Source organism: Drosophila teissieri, chromosome 2R, assembly GCF_016746235.2.
Source record: "Drosophila teissieri strain GT53w chromosome 2R, Prin_Dtei_1.1, whole genome shotgun sequence".
Classification (NCBI taxonomy): Eukaryota; Metazoa; Arthropoda; class Insecta; order Diptera; family Drosophilidae; genus Drosophila; species Drosophila teissieri.
In genome coordinates, this window is record NC_053030.1 from 23,258,199 (window position 1) to 23,279,525 (window position 21,327).

The following is a 21,327-nucleotide window of genomic DNA, read 5'->3' on the forward strand; positions in this document are numbered from 1 at the left end:
TAAAATCTTACTTTTAACTAATCCGTTTATTCAAGAGTGGATGTGCATATAGAAAGTGTGGGTACAAAACAAAACATTATGGAGCCGCCGCCTACTTGCCGCGGTTCTCTGCCAGCTTGGCCTTGAAGATGCTCTTGAGCTCATCAGCGCCGTCGCCGTTCACCTCCTGGTAGTAGGGTAGCTCGGCGAGACGCTTCAGCCAGGCGTGCACTTTGGGGAACTTAAACTCATCGATGGGAGCGGCGTCGTTCACCGAGGTGACGGTGGCAACAGCGCAAAAGTCTGCGATGGTCAGATCAGAGCCGCACAGATACGGCTGATCCTTGAGGAATCCCTCGAGGATCTCCCAGCACTTCTGGACGTACGCGATCTTATCAATGGAACAGTCCGTGGATCCATGATATAGAATGGGCTCGTAGAGGAAGCGCAGGCGCGCAAAGAGGTGGCCGGAATCCAGGTGGAGCCGGGCGTCCACGTTGGCGCGCTGCACCAAGTCCTTCGGGTAGAGCTGCTGCTCCTTCTGCCCGTACTTCTCCACCAGGTAGGCGCAGATGGCGTGCGAGTCAATGATGATGGCCTCGCCGTCGATCAGGGTGGGGATCGTGTGCTGGGGGTTCAGCTTGAGGAATTCCGGAGTCAGATGCTCTCCCTTCAGCAGGTTAATTGGCCTGTATTCGCGCGAAGACTCTGTTAATTGAGTTAAGTGGCACGGTGTGGGAACCTACCGTAGTTCAAGGTCGAGCCCGATCGCCTTGGCCGTGAGGAGGACGGCGCGCGATGGGGGACTCAAGGTGGCATAATACAGAGCTGGCTTGGACATGGTAGGATCTGTGGGATATTGCAATATTTGTACCTAGAGTACCGACTCTCTAACTATAGATTCCTAACCCAGCGATATCAACCCGAGTACTGGTAACCGCACTCACACGACTACCATTTCGGAGCCCCCACATATCAGCACCGAATCCGTGTCGCACCCACAGCAATATCAGATAACCCCCAATCCGTAGCCCCCATCTCTGGCGACTTATCAGAGCACTTAACATGACAACCGCACAGCGTTGGAAAGGTACTGGAACTACATATATCGCTCGCGCCCCGCCCTCACTTCCCCTAGTCGTCCCCTTCGGTGACTTGGAAATTAAGTTTACAAAATAAATGTAATTAGCGGCACACACACACATGCAGAAGGCGCCCCCGGGTGTGAGTGTGTGCGCTTGCAATCGCCGGCAAATTGTTTTTATAATGCCAATGCAGCAATTTGTGCGCCTGTGTGTGTGTTTGTTTTTATGGGGGGCTGATTTTGCGCATCGCATTGATATTAGTTCGCCCACACACACAAGCGCACTCCACTCGCAACTCACATTTCTCTGGGAACACAAAACTAAATACACAACTGCCGCACGAACGTAGTCTCCGAAGTCCAAACGCGATCTGATTCGAGAACAGGAAACTATATAGCAGCCCCACTAGCTCTGCCGGCGGCTCTGCTGAGCTGAGAACTGGCAGTGGTGTTGGTGTGGGCGAGAGTGGAGCCCCGCTCTCCGTTCTCTCTCTCTCGCACTCTCTTTCCTCCTCTCCGAAATGGTGATGTTATTTTGTACGTTTATTCATAGGGTTTTGGTACAGGTTAAATCGCAACATGATTAGGCTCTACGAGTATGTGGTTACGCGAAATTATATATAGTTGTATATAGCATGAAGCTTGTAATACCTGCTGCGGCTGCAACTCCGTTGGATTTCTCTATTCGCCCGGATCCTTGAGCACGGGGAGTACTGAGTAAATACCATGGAAGCTGCAAGAGCGGCCCCAGGATGTCTTGATCGAAGCGGAAAGAAAGCACTAACACTAGGGAGCGGATCGAGTGCGAATAGAAAGAACATTGCAGGTGCCACCGCGAATATCTCGTGGGTCAATCACATTCAGCCCACTAGGGTCGTCATCTCATCTAGTTGTCCAGTACGCTGCGCTTCAGCGCCTCCTCCAGATCCGTGTCGAAGCTTTCCGGCTTGGAATAGTCAGCCGCAAACTTGTCCTTGACCGGCTCCTTGCTCTGAACCGTTTTGTCCGCCTGCCCGTTCTGCTTCTCCTTGCCCGTCGTCCCGAAGGAGGTGTTTCCGAAGTCACTCGAGAAGTTGTGTGCCTCGAAGCCATCGAACTTGGCGAAGTTGGCGTTGGATTCTGCCTTGAAGTGGTCCTCGAAATTGTCGTTAAAGGCGTCAAAGGCCTTTGCCGTTTGATCGTTGGGCTTGACCACGCCAGTGGGTACCGATGAGTTTTGGTTCACACTGAAGTTGTCGTTAAATGCATCAAAGAAGGAATTGTTGAGTTTCGTATTGCTAGTGGTGGTGGCCGTGCTTCCAGCCCCAGATCCGCCAGTGGTTGCCAGCGTAGCTGCAAAGTCGTCGAAGTCAGCGAATGCGTCCAGGGCCGTCTGCGACTGGTGGTTAGGCTTGGAGTTGGAGTTGGAGTGGTACGAAGTGTTTGAGTGGTGAGACGGCGCAGGACTCGAGTTCAGGTTGAAGGCGTCGAACTGCTGCAGTAGATCGTTGTTGAGAGGCGTGGCCGCCTTGGGCTTACTGCTATTATTGTTCACGATGTTACTGAGCGTTTTAGTTTCAGCTCCCATCTCATCTGTGTAAAGGAACCATAATTAGATGAGAATGTGCCGGAGAAGAGCACTATACTCACCGCCTGAGCTAAAGTCCTCGGCAAAGTTCTTCTTGTGGTCAGCTGCCTTGGCTCCTGACACCTCCTCATCGTCATCGGCGAAAGGATCCTTGATACTGAACGGATCCTCGTACCGGTAATCCTTGAAGGGATCATCCTTGAAGTCGGTTGGGCCAGTGATCAGACTGGGAGTCGGCGCCTTTCGACTGGCACTCTCTCCAAAGGCATCAAACACACTGGCTACCGCCTTGGGCACCAATTCCACATGCGTCGTGCTTTGGTTCTGCAGCGGTGTATTGGAACGCGACAGATGCTGGTTATTCAAGCTGGGGGCGGTGGTAATGGTGACGCTACTGGGGAGTTCTGCCCCCGCTCCCGCTACCGCTACCAATCCCGATCCTGATGCTGATACAGAAGCCAATACGGGGGGTGGGGCTGCTGGCGTGGATGTAGATGTCGGGAGCAGGGTGTGTATGGTGGGGACAGTGACGGGAGTGGTGGCCGCCTGCCTGCGGTTCTGGCCGGGATCGTCGAATAGCGAGAAACTGTCTAGCAATGACGAGCCACCGACGACCGGAATGGGGGGTGGCAGCGTGGGTGGGGGCAGGGACGGTGCAGTGGCCGTGGGCGTGGGTGTGGGTGTGGGTGTGCTTGGAATGTTGTGGAGCTGCGTGGTTGTGTTGTGTGGGGGGGAATAGAAGTGAATGAAACAAAATTAAATTAAAACGAACTCAAATTAAGCGGAATCAAAAAGCACAATAAAGGGGAAACCGAAATCAATCAAGGTCAACAGAAGCGTTCAAGCAGCCACGTAGGATTGGGTGGTTTGTGTGAGATCGTGACCAGCACCATGAGGATATTGGGTTTCCGTATCGAAAGAACTCCGACAGGCGTACGTTGAATGATGTCGAACATAGATATCTTTATTAATAATGCAAAACGTTGTGTCGGTTACATTTCTGTATCGGTTAGGCTGGGCTTCTCTAAAAGTTTCTCTATAAGTATGTGGTATGTGGTCTGCACGGAATATGTACTCTCGGTAAATCAATGCACGGAAGCTTCTTAGTTTCGGTGTGGGTGTTCGTATGTCTGTGGCTATGATAATCGATGTCTAGCAAATACATACATATATGTGTACAAGTAGTTGATACAGTAGAGTGGAGACCGACTCCCTCTCAAGCCGAACTGCTGGCTACACCGCGACGCACTTCTGACTGGGAACACTACGCGGCTCTAAAAGCTGAGTGGAAAGGTTTCGGTAAATAGTAGTGGGCAGTCCGGATCCGGAGGCGGACCGCCCGTAAAAGTCGAACTTTCGCGGCAGTTACATAGATGTCTATATGCTTGTGATGCTTAGGTGTACAATGTTGGTAATATATATAGTATTATGTATATGGATGTATAATTGCTTTAAACTTTAGTATTCGCATATGCAAAAACAACTAACAACTTGCATTAAATTCCTTACAGAGGTCTCACCCACAAAACCTAATCGGGATAATACACTGGCCTTGAAACGATTCGAGGGGAACCCATAATAGTAATAATAGTAGTTAATTACAATACTGCACAGCAAAGGGAGTCGAACGATTAGAACTCTGGGGATTCCTTCCGTCTGCTGCCTGTTTTAATTTGTGACTACATTTATAACACGATACGTAACGCTTGAAATTGGTTTGAGTTCGGTTGAGTTTCGATTGAATTGATTTAGTACATTTAGCTAATTAGGCATGAACGATAATGCTGCGTCCTCTAGATATTATACCATGCACCGTGACTGATATATGTACGTTAATATGCTGCTGCAAGTAGCTTTGTACGCTCAAATTGATTTGTTTCGTTATGCTGCTAGAGGAGGCCATTCATTAACTGAGTATGTGTGTTAGTACTGGTATATGTCGTATATAGAATGGGTTATCTTAGGGTGTTCACTGAAAATAGAGAATTGCAGAGATGAGAGACCAGACGGTTAGTTCAATACGGCACCAAGCAGGACCAAGACAAATCTACTGGGATGTACGAGGTTGGGTAGTGAGGTGATCTGGGTGGGATGTGTTCCGGCAGTTCCTACTACTAAGGGTAAACAAAAGATGCTACAAATCAAAAACAGGTCAGAAATCATAGTACTCAAGTGCTACGTTCTTGGAGTGTGCATCAAAGTGTTTTATTTCTACAAAACTTAGGAAGTGTTAGTGATAGTAAAACCAGGGATTAGCACTGCAATACATGCCTGCTAATAGCTACATAAAACAGACTCAGGGATGCGGGTGCGGGGCGCATGCATTACCACCGATCCCAGCGAACACTGAATTGTGGGGTACCAACCTTATTGTCGAAGTCGTCAAAGTCTGCAAATCCTCCGGCGCCGCCGCTTCCGAAACCACCCGTGGGCTGTGAAAGATAATAATTTTCGAATTCTCCGTTGAAAAGCATAAGCAAGATGTCTTACCTGGGCTGCTCGTGGTGGCGCTGGTCGTGGGGGCGGCACCTTGGACTTCTTTGGCGGCAATGCTGGACTAGGAGACTCTGGTCTGGGCGGCGGTCCGGACTTCTGAGCGTTGGGACTGAGCACCTGGCCCTGGCCGGTTGGAGCGTGCAGGGCGGCAAACGGATCACTGCCGAAGTCGTCTTTACCGGGCTGTAAGTGATTCGAATATTGATTAAGGTACAAATTCGATTGTTCTATAGCAAATACTACCTCAGGAGTAATGGCGCTGCTCTTGTTGGCCGCAAAGGCATCCGAGCCGAAGGGATCCCGCTGGGTCTGACCAAAGGTTGAGCCCGCTCCGCTCTGACCAAAGGCATCGAAGCCACTATCGAAGCCTGAGCTCATGTTGAAGCTGTCATCAAAACCTGTGGAAATAGCCGGCTTGTTGGCCGCCTGACCAGAGAAGGGATCGCTGCCAAAGCCGTTGGTAGCTTGATTGGCGACCCCGCTGTTGTTCTCCTCAAAGGGATCATCTTTGGGCACTTGCACTTCCTTGGTCAGGGTCTTGCGCGCCTCATCGAAGTCTGGCTCTATCTTCAACTGGTATTCGGATACGAGTTCGGCGTTTTGGTTCTCCATGGCAGCCCGACAAATGAGCAAAGCGTCTGTCATCTGTCGCTGGGTCTCCAGCAGCTGTGTCACCATCGATCGGACCTTCAAACAACTTGTGTTAATCTCTGATCACTTGATAATATAACGTGCAGTTTTACCGAGCTGATTTGCAGTTGGGTTGCCTGCAGGTGGTTGGTAAGCTTGGATAGCTCGTGATTGTTGCTGTCGTACTCCTTCTGCAACGAAGTCTCTTCGTCCTTGAGCTTCTGCAGTTCCGAGCGTTTTGCGTTTAATTCGCCCTCCTGCTCGTTAATGGTCTCCTCCTGCATGTGGCACTGGTCGCGAATCTTAGTCACCTGCAAGCAAGCGGTTATCTCGATCAATAACTATACCATTTCTTAACAATTGTTCGCACAACACATGGTCCAGAACACAAATAACATGAACGAGAACAAAACACAAAGTAAATATATACAGAAATCATGAGGAACTGAAACAAACCTGATCGTTGGTGCGGGATATGTCAAGACTTACGTTGGCCAGCACGGCCGTATTGTGGCTAACCTTATGTGATCATAATTGTAAGTGTAAGTGCATTCACCAGTTTAGTATGGGTTTAGCCAATTGTTAACAGAGTGTTGGGGGAACATGATAAAGAAAGGAAACCAAAGATTGAATTTAAATATAAAATTAAACGTAAGCCCAGGAGAAGGGAAAAGGTAAGCAGTGGCGCAGGGGCCGAAAGCACCCAATGAATCATGCAAATAACTACTTGAGCCTGCAGGTCATCCAGTCGCTTCTGGGCTTCTCCTCGCTGGTTCTCCAGCTGCTTCAGCGTGGCGGTAAGAGTATCCAGTTCACTCTGTGGGTGGAGATACTAGATTATGAATTTCAACATGAAAACTATTTATAGATAACTCGCCTGTAAACTGCGCACTTCGCCGTTTTTGATACGCACATCCGCTTCTTTTTGGGCAATTTCCGTCTCCAGCACACGACGCTCGCGGGCCAACTCCTCAATCTCCTTGGAGATCATTTCCAGCTCCGGGTTGGAGTAAGTGGGCTTGACCTCCTGCGGCTGTAGATCGACTCCAGCCACAGTGGCGCGCATTGATGGTGGCACCATATTGGCGTTAAGGACATGAGGTGGGTCCACACCGCGCTGCTTTCGTTCTACGAACCACATGGCCAGAGCAAACTGCTCCACAGTCAGCTTGCCGGACTGATTGGTGTCACAAAGAGCCCTAAAAGAAAAGATAGCATTAGTTATAGTTTGGCAATATCTTACAAAGAAATTCCTACCAGATGTCTGCTAGACTGCGCTGCGGAATACCCGACTTGATGAAAATATCCTTCACCTCAAGGCCAGAGACCAGGCCGTCCTTATCCAGATCCGACTGACGGAAGATCTCCTCGAATCGCTTAAGTTCCGCTGCAGTGACAACCCAGTCGGCATTCGCCGTCACCGGAGCTCCAATCGGTATCAACGGATCCGTCTGAATCAACGGCTGGGAGCTGACTGCTCCCACCGGGGGAATGCGCGTCATGGGAGGCACTGCCACCGGGAGCGGCGGAATAGCCGCCGGCGGGGCGATGTCCTTGGGAAAATTGGCTACAAAGCCTCCATCTCCGAATCCCTCCCCGCTGGGGGCACGAGGCATAGCAGCACCCGCTGGCGGTGGTGGTAGGGCGGGCTTCGGTGGCGGACCTGCGCCTCCGGGCTTTCGCAGCTCGGGCGGCAGCACGCTGGGAATGGTGCGCTTCTGCAGCGTCTGGTAGACCAGGTGCATGGCCACTACGAATTCGTGCATATCCAGGTTGCCGTCCTTGTCCTGGTCGGCCAGATCCCATATAGTTCCCAGTATGCTCATCGGCAGCTTGGAGTCCATGAGCACGCCCTTGACCTTGTTGCCTGGCAGCATTCCATTACTGGGGTGCAGGGACTCGAAGAGCTGCTCGTACTTGAGTCGATCGATCACCCCGATGGACCAGTCACCGTTTGCCACACCGGCGCTTGCAACGGGAACAGTCTGAATACGCGATGGCATCGATTTTGGTAGTTCACCCTGGCGAATGGGGCGACATTAGTATATCAAATCTCATCTTGCCCATTTCGGGCGGAGTTGCGTTTACTCACCACCCTGGGCGGGTTGGCAATGTCCAGGTAGATGTTGACCATGCTGGCCACCTCTCCCGCCTGCGACAGGGACACTAGCTTGAGGGCCACAAAAAAGCCCGGTTTGTCCAGAAAGCCCTTTCCGCTGGGATCGGACAAATCCCAGATCCTGCTCAACACAACGTCGCTGAGGCCGGACTTCTTTAGAAACTTGGCCGCAGTCATGGCCTCGATTGCCCCGGTGGATTTGGGGTCAATCTGCAAAAATCGATAGAGGGTGGGTGTGGATACGGATGCCCAGCATTGGCCGCCATCCTGTTAAGAGTGCGGCTGGGAGGCGTGGTGCTTACCAGTTTGTAGTAGGCCTCGTAGACGCCTATGTGCTTCCCGCACACCCTCGCAAAGTCCACATTCATGATGTGGAGTCCACTGGCCAATTGGTTCCGACTAGCAGTGCAAAAACGCGTAAGCGTAAGCCCGTTATCACAAAATCGATTTTTCTTCCCAAGGGGCGGATAAGCTGCTCTTAGTCAGCGGTCGGCGGAGTCCGCTGCCTCGCACCTGTGCACCTGCGACGAGACACTTGCTGGAGCCACTTACAGGTGAGCTTGGCGCATTGCGGCCCCTAATTTAGCTACTCTCGAATTTTAAAAAGCCTAAATTTGCTTTTTTGCTCGGTGGACAGTGTGACCGTTCGAATAACGATTAAAAATACCGTGCAGCTGATAAAAAAGTATACCACTGGGTAATTGCGTTAAAATACCAATTATTTTAATACCTTAAAATACCAAACTAATATCGTGTTTGTTTTAATATATATTTTGTTATTGTTTATTTATCTGAAGTGACAGCGTTGAAAAAAGACGTTGTAAATCGTTACGGACAGTTTAGAAAAGCAGCTGAGTAAAGATATTCAATCGCAGGCGATAGAAACACCATGCGATGTTTCCGTTAGGGTGACCAAATATTGTTTAAATTTCAATTTTTAATTCAGTTTTCAATTAAGAAATTTCGCTTATGTATCTCTAACTTAAACTAGGACTTAGAGCAAACGGATGCGGCAATTGGGTGCTCCACACTGGCAGTACAGCACCTTGCCGGGCACTACGCCCACCTCGTAATTGTAGTTCCAGGTCAGCTCGGTGCCGGAGCGGATGTGCGCGGCCGAGAAGAAAGCAACCCAGGGGAAACGCAGGTCGTGGGTGTCCACAAACACGTTCTGCACGAAGAGATTGGGGTTGCACGAGTGCTGCGGAAAAGGAAGAGTATCAACAGACATAAAGGAATGATAAAGAGAAAGCCACAAAGTAAAAATTTCAACTCACGTTGAAGTATCGCCCAAGGTTGCCCGTTGTCTTGGCGTCCATGATGTAGGGCGCCTCGTCCTTGCCGAACAGCCTACGCACCGAGTTCTCGCGCACCGTCTCGTCCAGATCGGCATTTGGGTTGAAGTTGATCACCGCACGCTCCTGCGAGTCCAACTCGCTGCTCTGCGTGGAGTTGCTCCTGGAAGTGCGCTTGATCTTCCGCTGATAGTGATAGTTTGGCCGGAAGTCATCATCGTCCTCGGCATCGGGTCCCCCGTTGTCCTCCTCTGCGTCCGGATCCGAGTGGTCCACCTCCGACTCGTATCCCTCTTTCAACTGTTCAGCGACCTCTATGTAATCCAGGTCCGCGAAATACTCGTCGCCGGCGTCCTGTCCGCCTTCGTTGGCCATTGTCTCCGTGAGCAGATGACCCGCGTATATACAGATGAAGGCGCCCTTGGGGATATCGTTCACGCAGCGCAGGCCCCATCCCCGATTCGAGGTCTTGAACACCTGCAGCTTCATTTCTAGGGAGAACTGCACCACTCGGTTCAGGCAATTCTTCTTGCACTTACATCGCGAGTTGCACTCGTAGATGCCGGTGGGCACGTGCTCGTGGAGCCGCTTGTACTGGTAGCCGATCTCCTCGATGGGCTTCTTTGGGTTACAGTACCGCACGCCCGCCACCGTTAGCTGCCAACAGGCACACTTGGACTTGTCCTGGTAGGGAAACAAAGGATTGGAAGGCAGGTATAAATTGCGATGATTAAAGCTGTCTTACCGAGCAGTCGTCCTCGCAGTCGCAGCACAAGAGGAACTCTTCGTCTAGGTTTAGATGCACACCCTCGGTGGGGATACGCTGCTTGGCGTAGGTGCATGGGGGCGGCAGTGTGTTGTCGTAGTAGTTTACCAGCGGAATCGCCATCTTCTCCTGTCCCTTTGAAATGTCCGTGTCTTTCACGATCGAGGGATCAATAGAGTACTCCGCCAGGCACTTCAAGTCGGGCGTAAAGTCAAAGTTGTCTACGTTTAATACATTTTCGGTAGCTCGAAGATACCTGTGAACTTCGGCCAGGTTGCGCAAGCTTTTGCCACAAGGTCCTTTGTATACCACGGACTTCTTGGTCTTCTGGCGCATGACTAGACGTTCCCAGCCAGAGAGCAGTGGCTTGGCCAACGGACTGTAGCTGTCCAGACGGTGAACGATCTTAAACAGGCAGTTCGGGCTGCACTCATGGCATTTGTACATTTTGGGAGGCAAATTCCGCTTCGCTGTAAAGTAAACTACATGGCCCTTGGGCCTGTTTTCGTCGTCCACGTAGATTGTCGAGTTGTTCAGGTGCCGCACTGCACTAGCGCTGCTACTTGTGCTGGCACCGGCTGCATTGGTGCGTCCTCCGGCAGGGCTGGCTGATGAAGATGCAGCTGCTGCCAATGCGACATTCTGCCCGGAGGCGCTGCTCTTGCGGGCAAAGGCCCGCATCTGCTGATTCACTTTACTGCTGGACTCCATCTCCTTGGTGTACCGGATGAAGGGCTCCGTGCGCTGAAAAAGAAACAAATATTGTAGTGAGAGCCGAAGGATGAAAGGGCACGATGCTTACTCTTGGAACACGCATCTGCTGTGAGCTTGAACTGTTCATAGTGTTCTGGGTTTCCCTGAAGACAGGACCCAAGCGCAATGAACCCCTGTATATCCACTCCGTGTGGTTTTTGTCTCCCTCAAACTGCATCAACACCAGGCTGCAGTCGATGTCGATGACACGCGCGTACAGCCAGGTGCCGTTCGATTCAGTGTTCATGCTTTGGCCCCGGGTACATTGCACCATGGGACGGTCCACGGAGTACTTCTCCACGTACTTCTGTATGAAATCGCGCGACGCGGCGTGTACGTCCTCCCACACTTTCTCGGAAGCCTGGCAAACTAGCCGGACATCCCGGTGCGGAACGTACTGGGTGTAGCCATCGTCGTAGAATATCAGGTAGCGGTAACGATTAGCCTGCTTTAACGGCTCAGCGATGATGCCAGGATAAAAGGCGCTCTGCACCACGCCCTTATCCTTGCCCCGCGACAAAGTGGTGCCATCAAAGTACGCAATCACGCGAGTTCCTAGTACACAATGAATGGATTAGATTATGATTAACAATTATCCATTATATTGGTAACTCACCAATAGTTAGTCGCACTGGCGGTGGTTCAAAGTAGGCAATGTGCTTGGCAGTCACCGTCTTGATCATCTGGTACGGCGTGTTGAGGTACCTAATTTTGTAGCTCTTCATAGTGTTTCCGTTGATGGCGGTGCTCTCGGTAAACTCGATCACCTTAATGGACACCCAGCTGGCAATAGCCTTGTTCTTCACAGCGTAATATGTCTCTCCCAATTGGATTGGAGGACGTACGATTTCGCCAGCAGGTGGAACCTGATGCTGAGTAAATGGTGGTTAAAACGATTCCAAACGGTATCACATTCGACTTACCACGTAGTCACTAACACTGGGTTCGATATCCAGGGAGGGCAGATGTTTGTGTGCCACCGGACACGAATTATACAGGGCACAGTGCATTTTGTCAGCGGTGGACTGAACTTTTTCGAGTTCCACATCTGCCAGTGCGAATTGTCGCTCCAAGTGGTCCGCTTTCGCCTGGAGAATCGTTTTTGACCAGGATAGCTGAACCGTAAAATCCACCTTGTTAAGCACATTCTTAATGGCATCTTCGAGTTCTTCTTCAATGAACTGCAGCTTGTTTTTCGAAAAGTCCGATTTTTCTGTGCGTATAAAAGATAGTTAGTGGGTTATTTTAATCATGGTAGCAGTCTCACCTGGCTGCTTCTCCTCTTCCTCCTCATCGCTGCTGTCCAGAGCCACAAAGTCGGCGTGATCCTGGTGGAAGTCCTTCAGTAGCAGTGGCTGCTTGGCCAGCAGTTGACCTGCATATTCCTAAGTTACGAAAAAAGCCCTTTGAGTTACCTTCTAAGTTAAGTAAATAGAAGTGTGCTACTTGACCTCATACAAGTCCATGGCTGTGTCATGGCATCCCATGCAGAGGAACTGCTGCTTGGAATTCTTTCGGACCACCTGGTAAAAGTTCAAAGTGGCCATGTTGGCCAACACGTACTGTTTATGAAGCTTCTTGCAATTGCAATTGACACAATCCTTGTCGTAGAACACATCTCCATCTGATGGCAAATCGCTTAGCTGCTCATCCTGTGCAGCTTTAGGAACAGTGCCCTTTTCCAGCTCCACCTCAAGGACTTCTTTCTTTTTATCAACAATTTGGAGCTCTTCGATTTCCATTGAGCTAACAGGTTTATGCTCTTCTGATGTTTCCACTATCTTGTTTTCTTCGGTTCGTCGATTTATTGAATCTTCAACGTCCTGATCTACTTCCATGCCAGGAGCTTCTGTTTCCTTTGTGGAGTCGTCAGGTTCATGCTCATTTTTCTGTTGCTCCTGCTTTTTAATCCCTTCATCTTTCTCGGGAGTACTCTCGGATGTGGGACTGCTGATCAGATCGATGCTGCTATCCGTCAATTTCTCGGCCTCTTTAGCTTCTACGGCCGCAGCTCCATCAACAGTATCTGATTTCGGGGGGTATTTGGCACTTTCGTCGGAGGAGGAGGATTTAACAGGACTCTCTATTAGCTCGACGCTGCTGTCCGAGTCCACTGCTACCAGTACCGGGCTGCTTGCAATGTCGATACTGACATCTTCCTTGTTTCCCTTCTTGGGGTCCTCCGCTTCGTCGCCTCTTATACCAGGTTCATCAGGGGTCTTACCTCCATCTGGGGTTTGCTTCCTGGTTGTACCAGGTGCATCGATGGCTTCAGTCTGTGGTGGATCCTCGAGTGTCAGGTCCTCCATCTCTACATCTTTTGCGGCTTGTCCTTCTTTTTCTGCCGACACGGTGGACTCCAAACTGTTTTCTCCTTCAACCACCGGCGACCTGCAAGTTTTTTCCCTTGGCGCAGGTGTTTCCTGGTCATCCACCACTGTGATTCCACTGCTCTCTGCGCAGTCCATGGCTGCTGACTCCCCAGACATGCTTTTAAATAAGTTTACTTAACTTTACACATTAATGCAAATAAATTACGAGCCAAGCGATTGCATTGTATACAATTTCGCTGGTAATTTTCCAGCCCTGGATTTCAGCGGCAGAAAGAAGAAGAGTGACCATTCACCCAAAACCAAAAGAACGGAAATTCAAAAAGTACGGTGCTGCAATGGATTTATTTTTCATTTCGGTCTACGGAAAAGAGTGTCTTAGGTGTCTTAGGCCTCGACGACCTTTGGGTGGTAGCCGGTCTCATCGGCGGTGTAGACCACCTTGACGGTCTTGCCGTTGGGGGCCACGTACTCGTACTCCCCGGAAACAACCCAGTTGTCGTGCTCCTTCAGGGCTCCAGATTGCACGGCGCGAATGTGGTTGGACAGCTCATAGGCGTAGTTGAAGTCCAGCACGTTAACCTCGGAGTCGTTCTTCAGAACATCAGCCTCCTCGTTGGCGAAGGCCACGGCCAAAAGGCAGGCAAGAACGATCTACAGGACAGATCGAGGGTCAGAGTTGTCCCAAGACACAGATTGGATGGCACCTACCACGAACTTCATGGTTGGTAAGGGGGATGTGTGTGCTGATAGATTGCGAAACAATTTTGACTGCCTGTTGCCGAATACTGCGCTTTTATAGCTCTCCCTTGGCATTTTACCGGCCGGAATGGCCAATTGCATAAATTTTCTTTATAACTGGCTCCCAGCGGTCGTTTATCTTAATTAAACAAAAGACATTGATGCAGTCATTCTGCAGGCATTAATTATCGCCCCACTCGGCCACTCGGCATATCATATTCATGGGGTTATCTGAGAAGATCTTCGCGGAATATACCCAAAGCAGCCCGTTCATCAATTGTCAACAACGCTCGATCAATTTTTAGCTGATAAGAGCTAACCGGTCTATTCCATCGATGATATCGTCTATTAGCATAATTTTCGCATAACTCCATTAGATGGCGGATTTGGCTCCCGCAGATGCAACCGGTTTCCGTCAAGCTGCGATTGCAATATACTCAGATTTAAATTTCTTGGCGCGCAGCTAGCCAGTGCTGGAAAATGCCTGGGACCGCACAGATTTTTGCCATTCAGAGGGAATCCCACGTGGTGGTGTCTGCGTATCCGTGTGCACTGCAATCCCCCCCAGAAATAACACGATGGCCAGCGACTCTGGCAGTGATTATGAGGTGGAGGCTTTCATCCAAGCCAAGCGGGTGCGGCGCACAGTCAACGACGACACTGCGGATCTGTTGGGAAACTTCGATGACCAAAAGCGAAAGGAGATCTTCGAGGGCACGTATGTCGACAAGGAGGACGGACGGAATCGCAGTGACCCGGAGGACAGTAACAGCGAGGTTGAGGCCGGGTCTGATGACGAGGCAGCCGCGGAGGACAGTGTTGCGTCCGGAGCCGAGGAAGAGGAATCCGTGGAAAATGGACAAATAACCAGTGACCAGCTGACTTCACTGCTTCGCGGCGCATCTAAAACCAACAGACACGTCCTCTACGTGACGAACCTAAACTTCGAAACCACAAAGGACGACCTGGAGCTGCACTTCAGCGCAGCAGGCACGGTCAAATCCATCCGCATCCCCAAGAAGCGACGAGGTGGCTTCGCCTTTGTGGAAATGGCCGATCTGAGCAGTTTCCAGAACGCCTTCCGGCTGCACAACACAGAGCTGCAGGGCCGCAACATCAAGGTGCAGATCTCGGAGGCGGGCAAGAAGAAGTCTGCTAACAAGAAGAACATTATCAAGCAGAAAAACCGGAAGCTGGCCGAGATGCGCAACGAGCAGAAGACCTTCACGAAGAGCGGCAAGTTCTACGACAAGGACCTGAAAAAGGAGAAGGCCAAGGAAATGCTGGCGCGAAAGCGGTGGCGCAAGAAGCCCGCACCCAGACCCACATAAATAGCATAAGTTCTTACAATGTAAGCCAATCTATGATTATTTAACAAATATTAAAAGTTAACATTACCGGATAAGAAGGTTACTGTTCACTATTGCCAGCGCACAATATAGAAGTTGCGTTTGCCCACGCGCAGCAGTGAAATTCCGTTGCGCAGGATGTGCACGCCCGTAGTAAGCACTTCTGCGATGTTCTGCACCCGCTTTTGGTTAACGTAAAATCCGCCTGCGTTTATAATACGTACAGCATCGGCTAGAGAGCGTTCAAAATTCGTTTAAGTTCCATTTTCTTAACACACAGAGACAACTTACTCTCTGTGGGAAAGCACTTCGCCTTCATAGCCAGCTCCAGGATGGACATTCCGGGCTCGGTCAGCAGGTTCACCATAGTGGCCCCCTGAAAGGTCTGCTGGATCTCGGGAAGGTTGAGTTCCGCTAAGCCCTCCACGTTGCCTTTGTACAAGGCATTCGTCACCCGTTCCGCCTGCTTCAGTCCACTTTCTGTGAATTGAAAACTTCTTAACCACCGATACACAGAATGAAATGATATAGAGTACTACCTCCATGAACCAGCAGAGTCACGTCCTCAGCCAGCAGAGTCTGCGCCTTCCGCTTCTCGGGCTCCTTCGTGTGCTCCCGCATCAACTGCTCCACGTGGGGCAGCGGAATAAAGGTAAACAGCTTCAAAAGCTTTTCCACCTCGGAGTCCGGCATGCGCAGGAAAAACTGGTAGAGGGCGAATGGCGAGGTCTTGTTACCGTCCAGCCACACTGCGTTGCCCGCCGACTTGCCGAACTTATCACCCTCCTCCGTCGTGACCAGTGGCAGGGTGAGCCCGAAGACCTCTCGCTTCCGCTCTACGCGGCTAATGAGCTCGTGGCCAGTCATTAGATTACCCGTCTGATCGGAGCCTCCCATTTGAAAGCAGCAGTTGTGGCGGCGCAGGAGGTGCAGCCAGTCGTAGGCCTGGAAAATCTGGTAGGTGAACTCGGTGAAGCTCATCCCGTCCTCCGACTCCAGACGTGACTGCACCGAGGATCTGGAGAGCATGGATCCCATGCGAAAATGCCGTCCCATGTTGGCCACAAAGTCGATGAGCTGCAGGTCGGCGTACCAGTCGGCATTGTTGACAATTCTGCGGGAGATTAGAAGGAGATTAACGCAGCCTGACGTAGACTACACACTCACGTTAGGGAAGCCAGTGGGGATTTCTGTTTCTTAGAGTCCCAGAGGCAGTTCTCGTGATTCTCGAACACCTGGCGAAGCTGTTGCTCGATGGCCTTCAGATTGGTCTCGATCACCGTCTCGCCCAGTTGGTTGCGTTCTGTCTTGCGTCCACTGGGGTCCCCGATGAGGCCAGTTGCTCCTCCTACGAGTGCAATGGGTCTGTGGCCGGCTCTTTGGCAGTGGATCAGGCCCATTATTACCAGCAGGTTGCCCACGTGTAGGCTGTCGGCGGTGGGATCGAATCCTGCGTAGATGCTCTGTTGGCCGCTGGTGAATAGCTGTTTCATCCTGGGACTGTGGAGCAGCAGTTTTCATAGATGAAATGGGAATAGAAGATTCTTTTACTTGCAGATGACCCAGTACTTACGCCGCTGTGTCAGGAAATATGCCCTGAAAAAAGCCTCGATCTGTGAGCTCCAGGAGGTTCTTCTGCGCCAGGTGGCGATGGCTATGTCGGATAACATCCTGGAGCGGTTTCAGCAAACTCCGGCGCAGAGGCAACATTATGCAAAGCTCCTTAGAAATTTTAAATTTTTACATGGACTAGCTTTGAGGTTGGAGCCATCAGCTGATCGGCGCGCGGTGAATGGCAAAATCTGGTTTGTTTTGGTGGACAAACAGCTGGTTGTCGCTGCGAATGGCAGCATCGGAGTCCAAACACAAAGGTTCCGCTTAGAGCAAACGCAGTTTTCCATGACAGGGCTATATCATAATCAGATCTAGAGATAATGCTCCTGAAGATACGCCACGCCCTGCTGGAGGTCACCAGTCCACCGGCCGCGAAGCAGTCCGCGATCATAATCAACAACGAAGTGATCATCAGTTCGGGAAGCATTCTGCAACCTCATCTGGTATTGGACGGTGACGGGGACAAAGGAGCGCAGAACAAGGCCATTGTCTCCAGGCTGCAGCGGGGTCAACTGCTGGATGTCCAGAATGAGGAGCAGGAGGAGGGTGCGCGCATCCGCTCGCTACATTTTCAGGTTACCTTCGATCCGCAGCAACGACGGCCGAGGCCCAACACTGCATCTGGTTCGCGGCAACCACACATCCTCTCCCGCTTCACTGCCCATCCGCTGTACGTGTTCTGTGCCGACGAGGTAAGCCGCAACTTGCACCACATACTACTCACCGCTGACTCCGGCGATGCGGGTGAGGTGCTGCGCTCCAGCTTTGTGGTGCTGGGCCTGCGAAAGCCCGAAAGGGAGGAGTCCTTCAAGCGCTTCCTCGCGCACATCGGCAACTACTTGCGACACTTGCAGCCCCTGCACACGTTGGACGACGTGCTGGTCATGTGCTCGCCCTTTGGCCTGGAGAACTTCTACAAGACCATCAGCATTGGAAAGGTGTCCAACGTTATGGGACGCAGTGGCTGCTTGTTTGCCATTTCAAATGCTTTGCCACTGGGCTGTGAAGGCTCTGCAGTGTTCAACAACAAGCTGTAGGTGATGGTCACAAAGTAATAATAGTAATATACCAAACATTTCCGTTCATCAGGCGGCTCGTTGGCATTGTGATATGCACTTCGTTCCAGCGCCATCAGGAAAACGTCAACCTGACACTGGCCGCGAACTTTGGCTACCTTTTACGCAACTTTATGGAACAGCTCGGCATGTCCACTACAGCATTCCAGCTGAGTCGAGCGCCCTCGAGTTTTGCCTGTAAATTGGGACTGATTTCACGCTGATCTCCAAGTAATTACATGCTTCCGTTCCAGGGGAGCGCACAATTGTGGTCATTGAGTCGGCGGGCCAACAAGGCACCGGGACATTCATACGAGTTCACAACAAGCGCTTCATCCTCACCTGTGCACATGTGGTGGGACAGGTATGCAAACATGGGTTGTTCTCAGCCTTGGTGCACTAAATTATTGACTTTCCCGTAGAGCATTGAGACTGTTAATTGCCGTGCTGCTGATCGCGAGTTCCAGTCTGAGGTGATTTGGTGCAATCCGGACAGCGATAAGCCCTTCGACCTGGCGCTACTCACTGCTCCGCAGGATGTGCCGGATCGATGCTGCGTGCGACTGGCCAGGAGTCCGGCCACCATCGGGCAAATGGTGTACAACGCAGGCTTTCCCTACTACGTTAACTTCAGCTTCAGGTACGACTTCAATCCTTCGATTTTCCAAGGGAGGATCATCAAGTGCGACACTGGTGCCATTATGTCCGATGGTAGCGTGCAGGCGGGTCAAAGTGGAGGACCGATGTTCGACCAGAACGGATGCATTCTAGGCGTCTGTGTGTCCAACATTAAATTAGACGACGTCGTCTACCCAAATATAAATACAGCCATTCCAATTTGTGATATCCGCAACACGTTGCAGCAGTTTGCGCGCACTAATGGTGAGCAGAGTGTTTAATTGATGGGTTGTAGCTTATCTCAATTCTTTGCAGACGTAAATGTGCTTAGCAATCTGGTAGCCAGTCCAGATGTACACCGCGTCTGGTCTCTGGAAATGCCGCCCATTCGCAGCAAACTCTGAGGGACTCTCGTAGTTTTTCATTGCTAACGTAACTGTAATTCGTGTTTTTATACAATATTGCCGGTTGGCCAATCTTTAAACTTAAACAATACCATGTAGTATATATAAAAATAAATTTATGGTTAGTTATTGTGCTTAGTTTTTATCCAAACAATCGTTAACGTGACTCTGGAGCACGCTTAAAGTCTTAAAGGACTTTGAGCAGATGGGACATCTCAAAGTGGTGTCCGAAGTCTGGGATGCGGCGCCTGTTGGATCGAGAACCTACCAAAACAAAAATGAGTTTTGACATTTCTGGACATTGGAATCTGCGTACTCTTACTGGTCTCTGCTCCTCCCGCAAACTGCTTCTGCTTGAGCTCAGCGAGGAAGCGGTCGAGCTCGCCTTGCTTGCCTTGTGGGACTCAGCGAGAGCTTCGATTAGCTCCTGGTTCCTCCTCTGCAGTGCTCGCAAATCCAAAAGGTACTGATCTTTCTCGCCGGCATTTTTCTCGCGATCTGCCCGCTCCATTTCGAAGTCCTTGCGGTAGATATCGTTTTGGGTCTGTAGATGTTCGATCACCTCCTGCTTCTGGATGTCCTTTGCCTTCAGCTCGTTAATATCCCGGTGCATTTTCTGCATCAGCTCCTGGGCGCTCGCCAAGGTAACCTTTAAGCAGTCGATCTCCTCGATATAGGTTTTTTTCTGCAATTCGTAGGTGTTAGTTTGTAGAAACATCGCGTAGTACTATACAAACACAAACCATGTCAGCGACCTCCAGGTTTTCAGCTAAGAGCTTAGAAAGTTGGCGCTGTAGGTCCCGCACCTGGCGATCGTGCTCGTCCCTTTGCACATAGTGCAAAGCCACGCTCGGGTCAGGTTCCTTTTGGGATCCGTCCTCAGGTACGAACTCAAACGAGTGCTGGAATATCAGAACACAAAGAGCGGTGAGCACAGCAGAGATTATTTTTGCAAGATACTGCGCAGTTTATAGTGTGGATAGTAGTGCGTGCTAGCCTTTACCCAAGTATTTCTCCTATCGCTTGGTGCAAGGGCAACTGGTCGACCTACATACATACCATTTTTAGCTGTTGCAGCTTGTCAATTTCCACCCGCATATTGTCGATCAGTGACTGTTTCCCAGATACACTCTGACGAAGCTCATCCTGCTCTTTTTGGCTGATGGACTGCACCACTTCAATCTGCTCAATTTTCGTCTCAAGGTCCTCCTTCAGCTTTTGGTTTTCCTCGCGAAGGGTCTCGACCTGCACTTGGCACTCTTTTAACTGCTCCTTATACTGCTGTTCCCGGTCGGCGGCTTCTTGGCGCCATTGCTGAGTCAGTTTGTGGTAATTCAGCATGGTTTGGTTCACCTTGTCAAGTGTGCCTGGCCGAAGAATGGCGGATTATTGCTGGTTACTGGTTACTGGGAAGAAAATACTCACTCTTTAGAGCAAGATACTCGGTCATCATGTTCTGGAGCTTCACTACATCCTCTGCGGAAGCCTGCAGCGAGCAGAGGCTGGGAAACTGCGAGTAAACACTGTTCTGTGGATGGATTTAGGGACTGATGTAAGAAGCTAGCGAGAAGTAATCAAAATCTCACCTTCAGGACATCGGATTGAACTTCACCCATGATGAAGCTGGTCGCCAGGGACTGGTGCTGAGATGATTCAGAGTCCAGCGATATGGGCTGCTGTTGTGATGCAGTCATGCTGACTGGAGTACTGTTTACTGTTTGTGGCTGGTTGCTCGTAGAGGCAACGGGTTCATGCGCCTCCTGCACATCATCAAAGCCGTCGGACACCAAGGAACCGTCCGGCACGAGCGAGGAGTACGGCGAGCTACCCAAGATGACGAACGAGTCCTCCTCCGACATGTCGCCGTTGTCGCGGTAGCACTGACTGGTTTTAATCATCAGATACGTCTCCGATCAGAGGTTACTCAGGGAAATCCCCTTTTTCCAAATCCAAACAGTAGCGTGTTTGCTAGATCGATAAATTCCGCAGCACGGATTACGAAACGCCAACTTGTTTTTGGAATCGAGCGTGCAAATCTGAAACAAACACACACACGTTAGTTGCAAGGATATACATATGTATGTTAAATATATGAGCTCTAGAACAATGATTCATTTACAGTGGGAATTACCTCGCCGCGTCGCAATGTTTATACACTCTTTGGTAATGAGTATTCGATTTATAACTTATCAGTAGTACTACCTCCTACCTTATCTCTCTTTGCTTTGCAAACAGATTCGTGGAAAATACAATTTTCTGCGAAATAATATTTACCTTTTACTATTTTACCATAACATCTGGGACCAGTGTGACCGCAGACTTTCCAGCCGTACCGTTTAAATATGAAATAATCGGAATCGATATCGACAGTCGGCGGACTCGCTTATCGGAATTCAAAAGAAGCTCATTTCAATAAGCCAGATTACTCGCCTTAAACTCGTGCTTATGAAGGTGCATGCACTGCCAGGTCCGGTGGAAAGTACCGGCATCATTTATTCAAACCCAGTGACGTGCATCCCAATTTATC

At 50.5% G+C, this 21,327-nt stretch overlaps 8 protein-coding genes across 13 annotated transcripts; 2 read left to right on the plus strand and 6 right to left on the minus strand.

Moving 5' to 3' along the window:
• Positions 1-7: 7 nt before the first annotated feature.
• Positions 8-1,506, minus strand: LOC122614952 (glutathione S-transferase 1). The gene is made up of 3 exons (XM_043789735.1): positions 1,365-1,506; positions 726-828; positions 8-668 (listed from the first exon to the last, which is right to left on the minus strand). Exons 2-3 carry the CDS (start codon positions 818-820, stop codon positions 92-94), a joined length of 672 nt encoding a protein of 223 aa, XP_043645670.1. The 5' UTR covers positions 821-828; positions 1,365-1,506; the 3' UTR covers positions 8-91.
• An 87-nt stretch (positions 1,507-1,593) lies between these two features.
• LOC122614949 (epidermal growth factor receptor substrate 15-like 1) lies at positions 1,594-8,519 on the minus strand. 5 transcript variants are annotated; one of them, XM_043789730.1, is made up of 12 exons: positions 8,178-8,519; positions 7,849-8,085; positions 7,014-7,777; positions 6,634-6,955; positions 6,484-6,573; positions 6,213-6,275; positions 5,870-6,067; positions 5,370-5,813; positions 5,121-5,309; positions 4,997-5,062; positions 2,693-2,954; positions 1,594-2,635 (listed from the first exon to the last, which is right to left on the minus strand). In XM_043789730.1, the coding sequence occupies exons 1-12, from the start codon at positions 8,241-8,243 to the stop codon at positions 1,950-1,952; spliced, it is 3,387 nt and encodes a 1,128-aa protein (XP_043645665.1). In that variant the 5' UTR covers positions 8,244-8,519; the 3' UTR covers positions 1,594-1,949. The 5 variants fall into 5 exon arrangements, with proteins under 5 accessions (XP_043645665.1, XP_043645663.1, XP_043645666.1 ...); XM_043789728.1 differs by having other exon boundaries at positions 2,693-3,338; XM_043789731.1 differs by lacking the exon at positions 6,213-6,275.
• A 273-nt stretch (positions 8,520-8,792) lies between these two features.
• Positions 8,793-13,265, minus strand: LOC122612598 (histone-lysine N-methyltransferase eggless). Its single transcript, XM_043786313.1, has 8 exons — positions 12,141-13,265; positions 11,957-12,074; positions 11,613-11,902; positions 11,306-11,561; positions 10,739-11,244; positions 9,916-10,680; positions 9,153-9,854; positions 8,793-9,076 (listed from the first exon to the last, which is right to left on the minus strand). The coding sequence occupies exons 1-8, from the start codon at positions 13,176-13,178 to the stop codon at positions 8,870-8,872; spliced, it is 3,882 nt and encodes a 1,293-aa protein (XP_043642248.1). The 5' UTR covers positions 13,179-13,265; the 3' UTR covers positions 8,793-8,869.
• Positions 13,266-13,358: 93 nt separating this feature from the next.
• LOC122614602 (larval cuticle protein 9) lies at positions 13,359-13,864 on the minus strand. The gene is made up of 2 exons (XM_043789206.1): positions 13,731-13,864; positions 13,359-13,673 (listed from the first exon to the last, which is right to left on the minus strand). The coding sequence occupies exons 1-2, from the start codon at positions 13,860-13,862 to the stop codon at positions 13,407-13,409; spliced, it is 399 nt and encodes a 132-aa protein (XP_043645141.1). The 5' UTR covers positions 13,863-13,864; the 3' UTR covers positions 13,359-13,406.
• A 401-nt stretch (positions 13,865-14,265) lies between these two features.
• LOC122613679 (uncharacterized RNA-binding protein C365.04c) lies at positions 14,266-15,165 on the plus strand. Its single transcript, XM_043787976.1, has one exon. The coding sequence runs from the start codon at positions 14,339-14,341 to the stop codon at positions 15,089-15,091; it is 753 nt and encodes a 250-aa protein (XP_043643911.1). The 5' UTR covers positions 14,266-14,338; the 3' UTR covers positions 15,092-15,165.
• On the minus strand, positions 15,130-16,917 carry LOC122613676 (tyrosine--tRNA ligase, mitochondrial). Its single transcript, XM_043787973.1, has 5 exons — positions 16,683-16,917; positions 16,277-16,609; positions 15,649-16,223; positions 15,401-15,589; positions 15,130-15,341 (listed from the first exon to the last, which is right to left on the minus strand). The coding sequence occupies exons 1-5, from the start codon at positions 16,817-16,819 to the stop codon at positions 15,181-15,183; spliced, it is 1,395 nt and encodes a 464-aa protein (XP_043643908.1). The 5' UTR covers positions 16,820-16,917; the 3' UTR covers positions 15,130-15,180.
• Positions 16,918-16,941: 24 nt separating this feature from the next.
• On the plus strand, positions 16,942-18,929 carry LOC122613675. The gene is made up of 5 exons (XM_043787972.1): positions 16,942-17,756; positions 17,813-17,976; positions 18,033-18,142; positions 18,201-18,660; positions 18,712-18,929. The coding sequence occupies exons 1-5, from the start codon at positions 17,044-17,046 to the stop codon at positions 18,798-18,800; spliced, it is 1,536 nt and encodes a 511-aa protein (XP_043643907.1). The 5' UTR covers positions 16,942-17,043; the 3' UTR covers positions 18,801-18,929.
• Positions 18,813-21,126, minus strand: LOC122613677 (NF-kappa-B essential modulator). 2 transcript variants are annotated; one of them, XM_043787975.1, is made up of 7 exons: positions 21,075-21,126; positions 20,387-20,836; positions 20,226-20,328; positions 19,860-20,167; positions 19,544-19,702; positions 19,123-19,485; positions 18,813-19,064 (listed from the first exon to the last, which is right to left on the minus strand). In XM_043787975.1, the coding sequence occupies exons 2-7, from the start codon at positions 20,696-20,698 to the stop codon at positions 18,936-18,938; spliced, it is 1,374 nt and encodes a 457-aa protein (XP_043643910.1). In that variant the 5' UTR covers positions 20,699-20,836; positions 21,075-21,126; the 3' UTR covers positions 18,813-18,935. The 2 variants fall into 2 exon arrangements, with proteins under 2 accessions (XP_043643910.1, XP_043643909.1); XM_043787974.1 differs by having other exon boundaries at positions 19,117-19,485.
• Between the last annotated feature and the right edge of the window lie 201 nt (positions 21,127-21,327).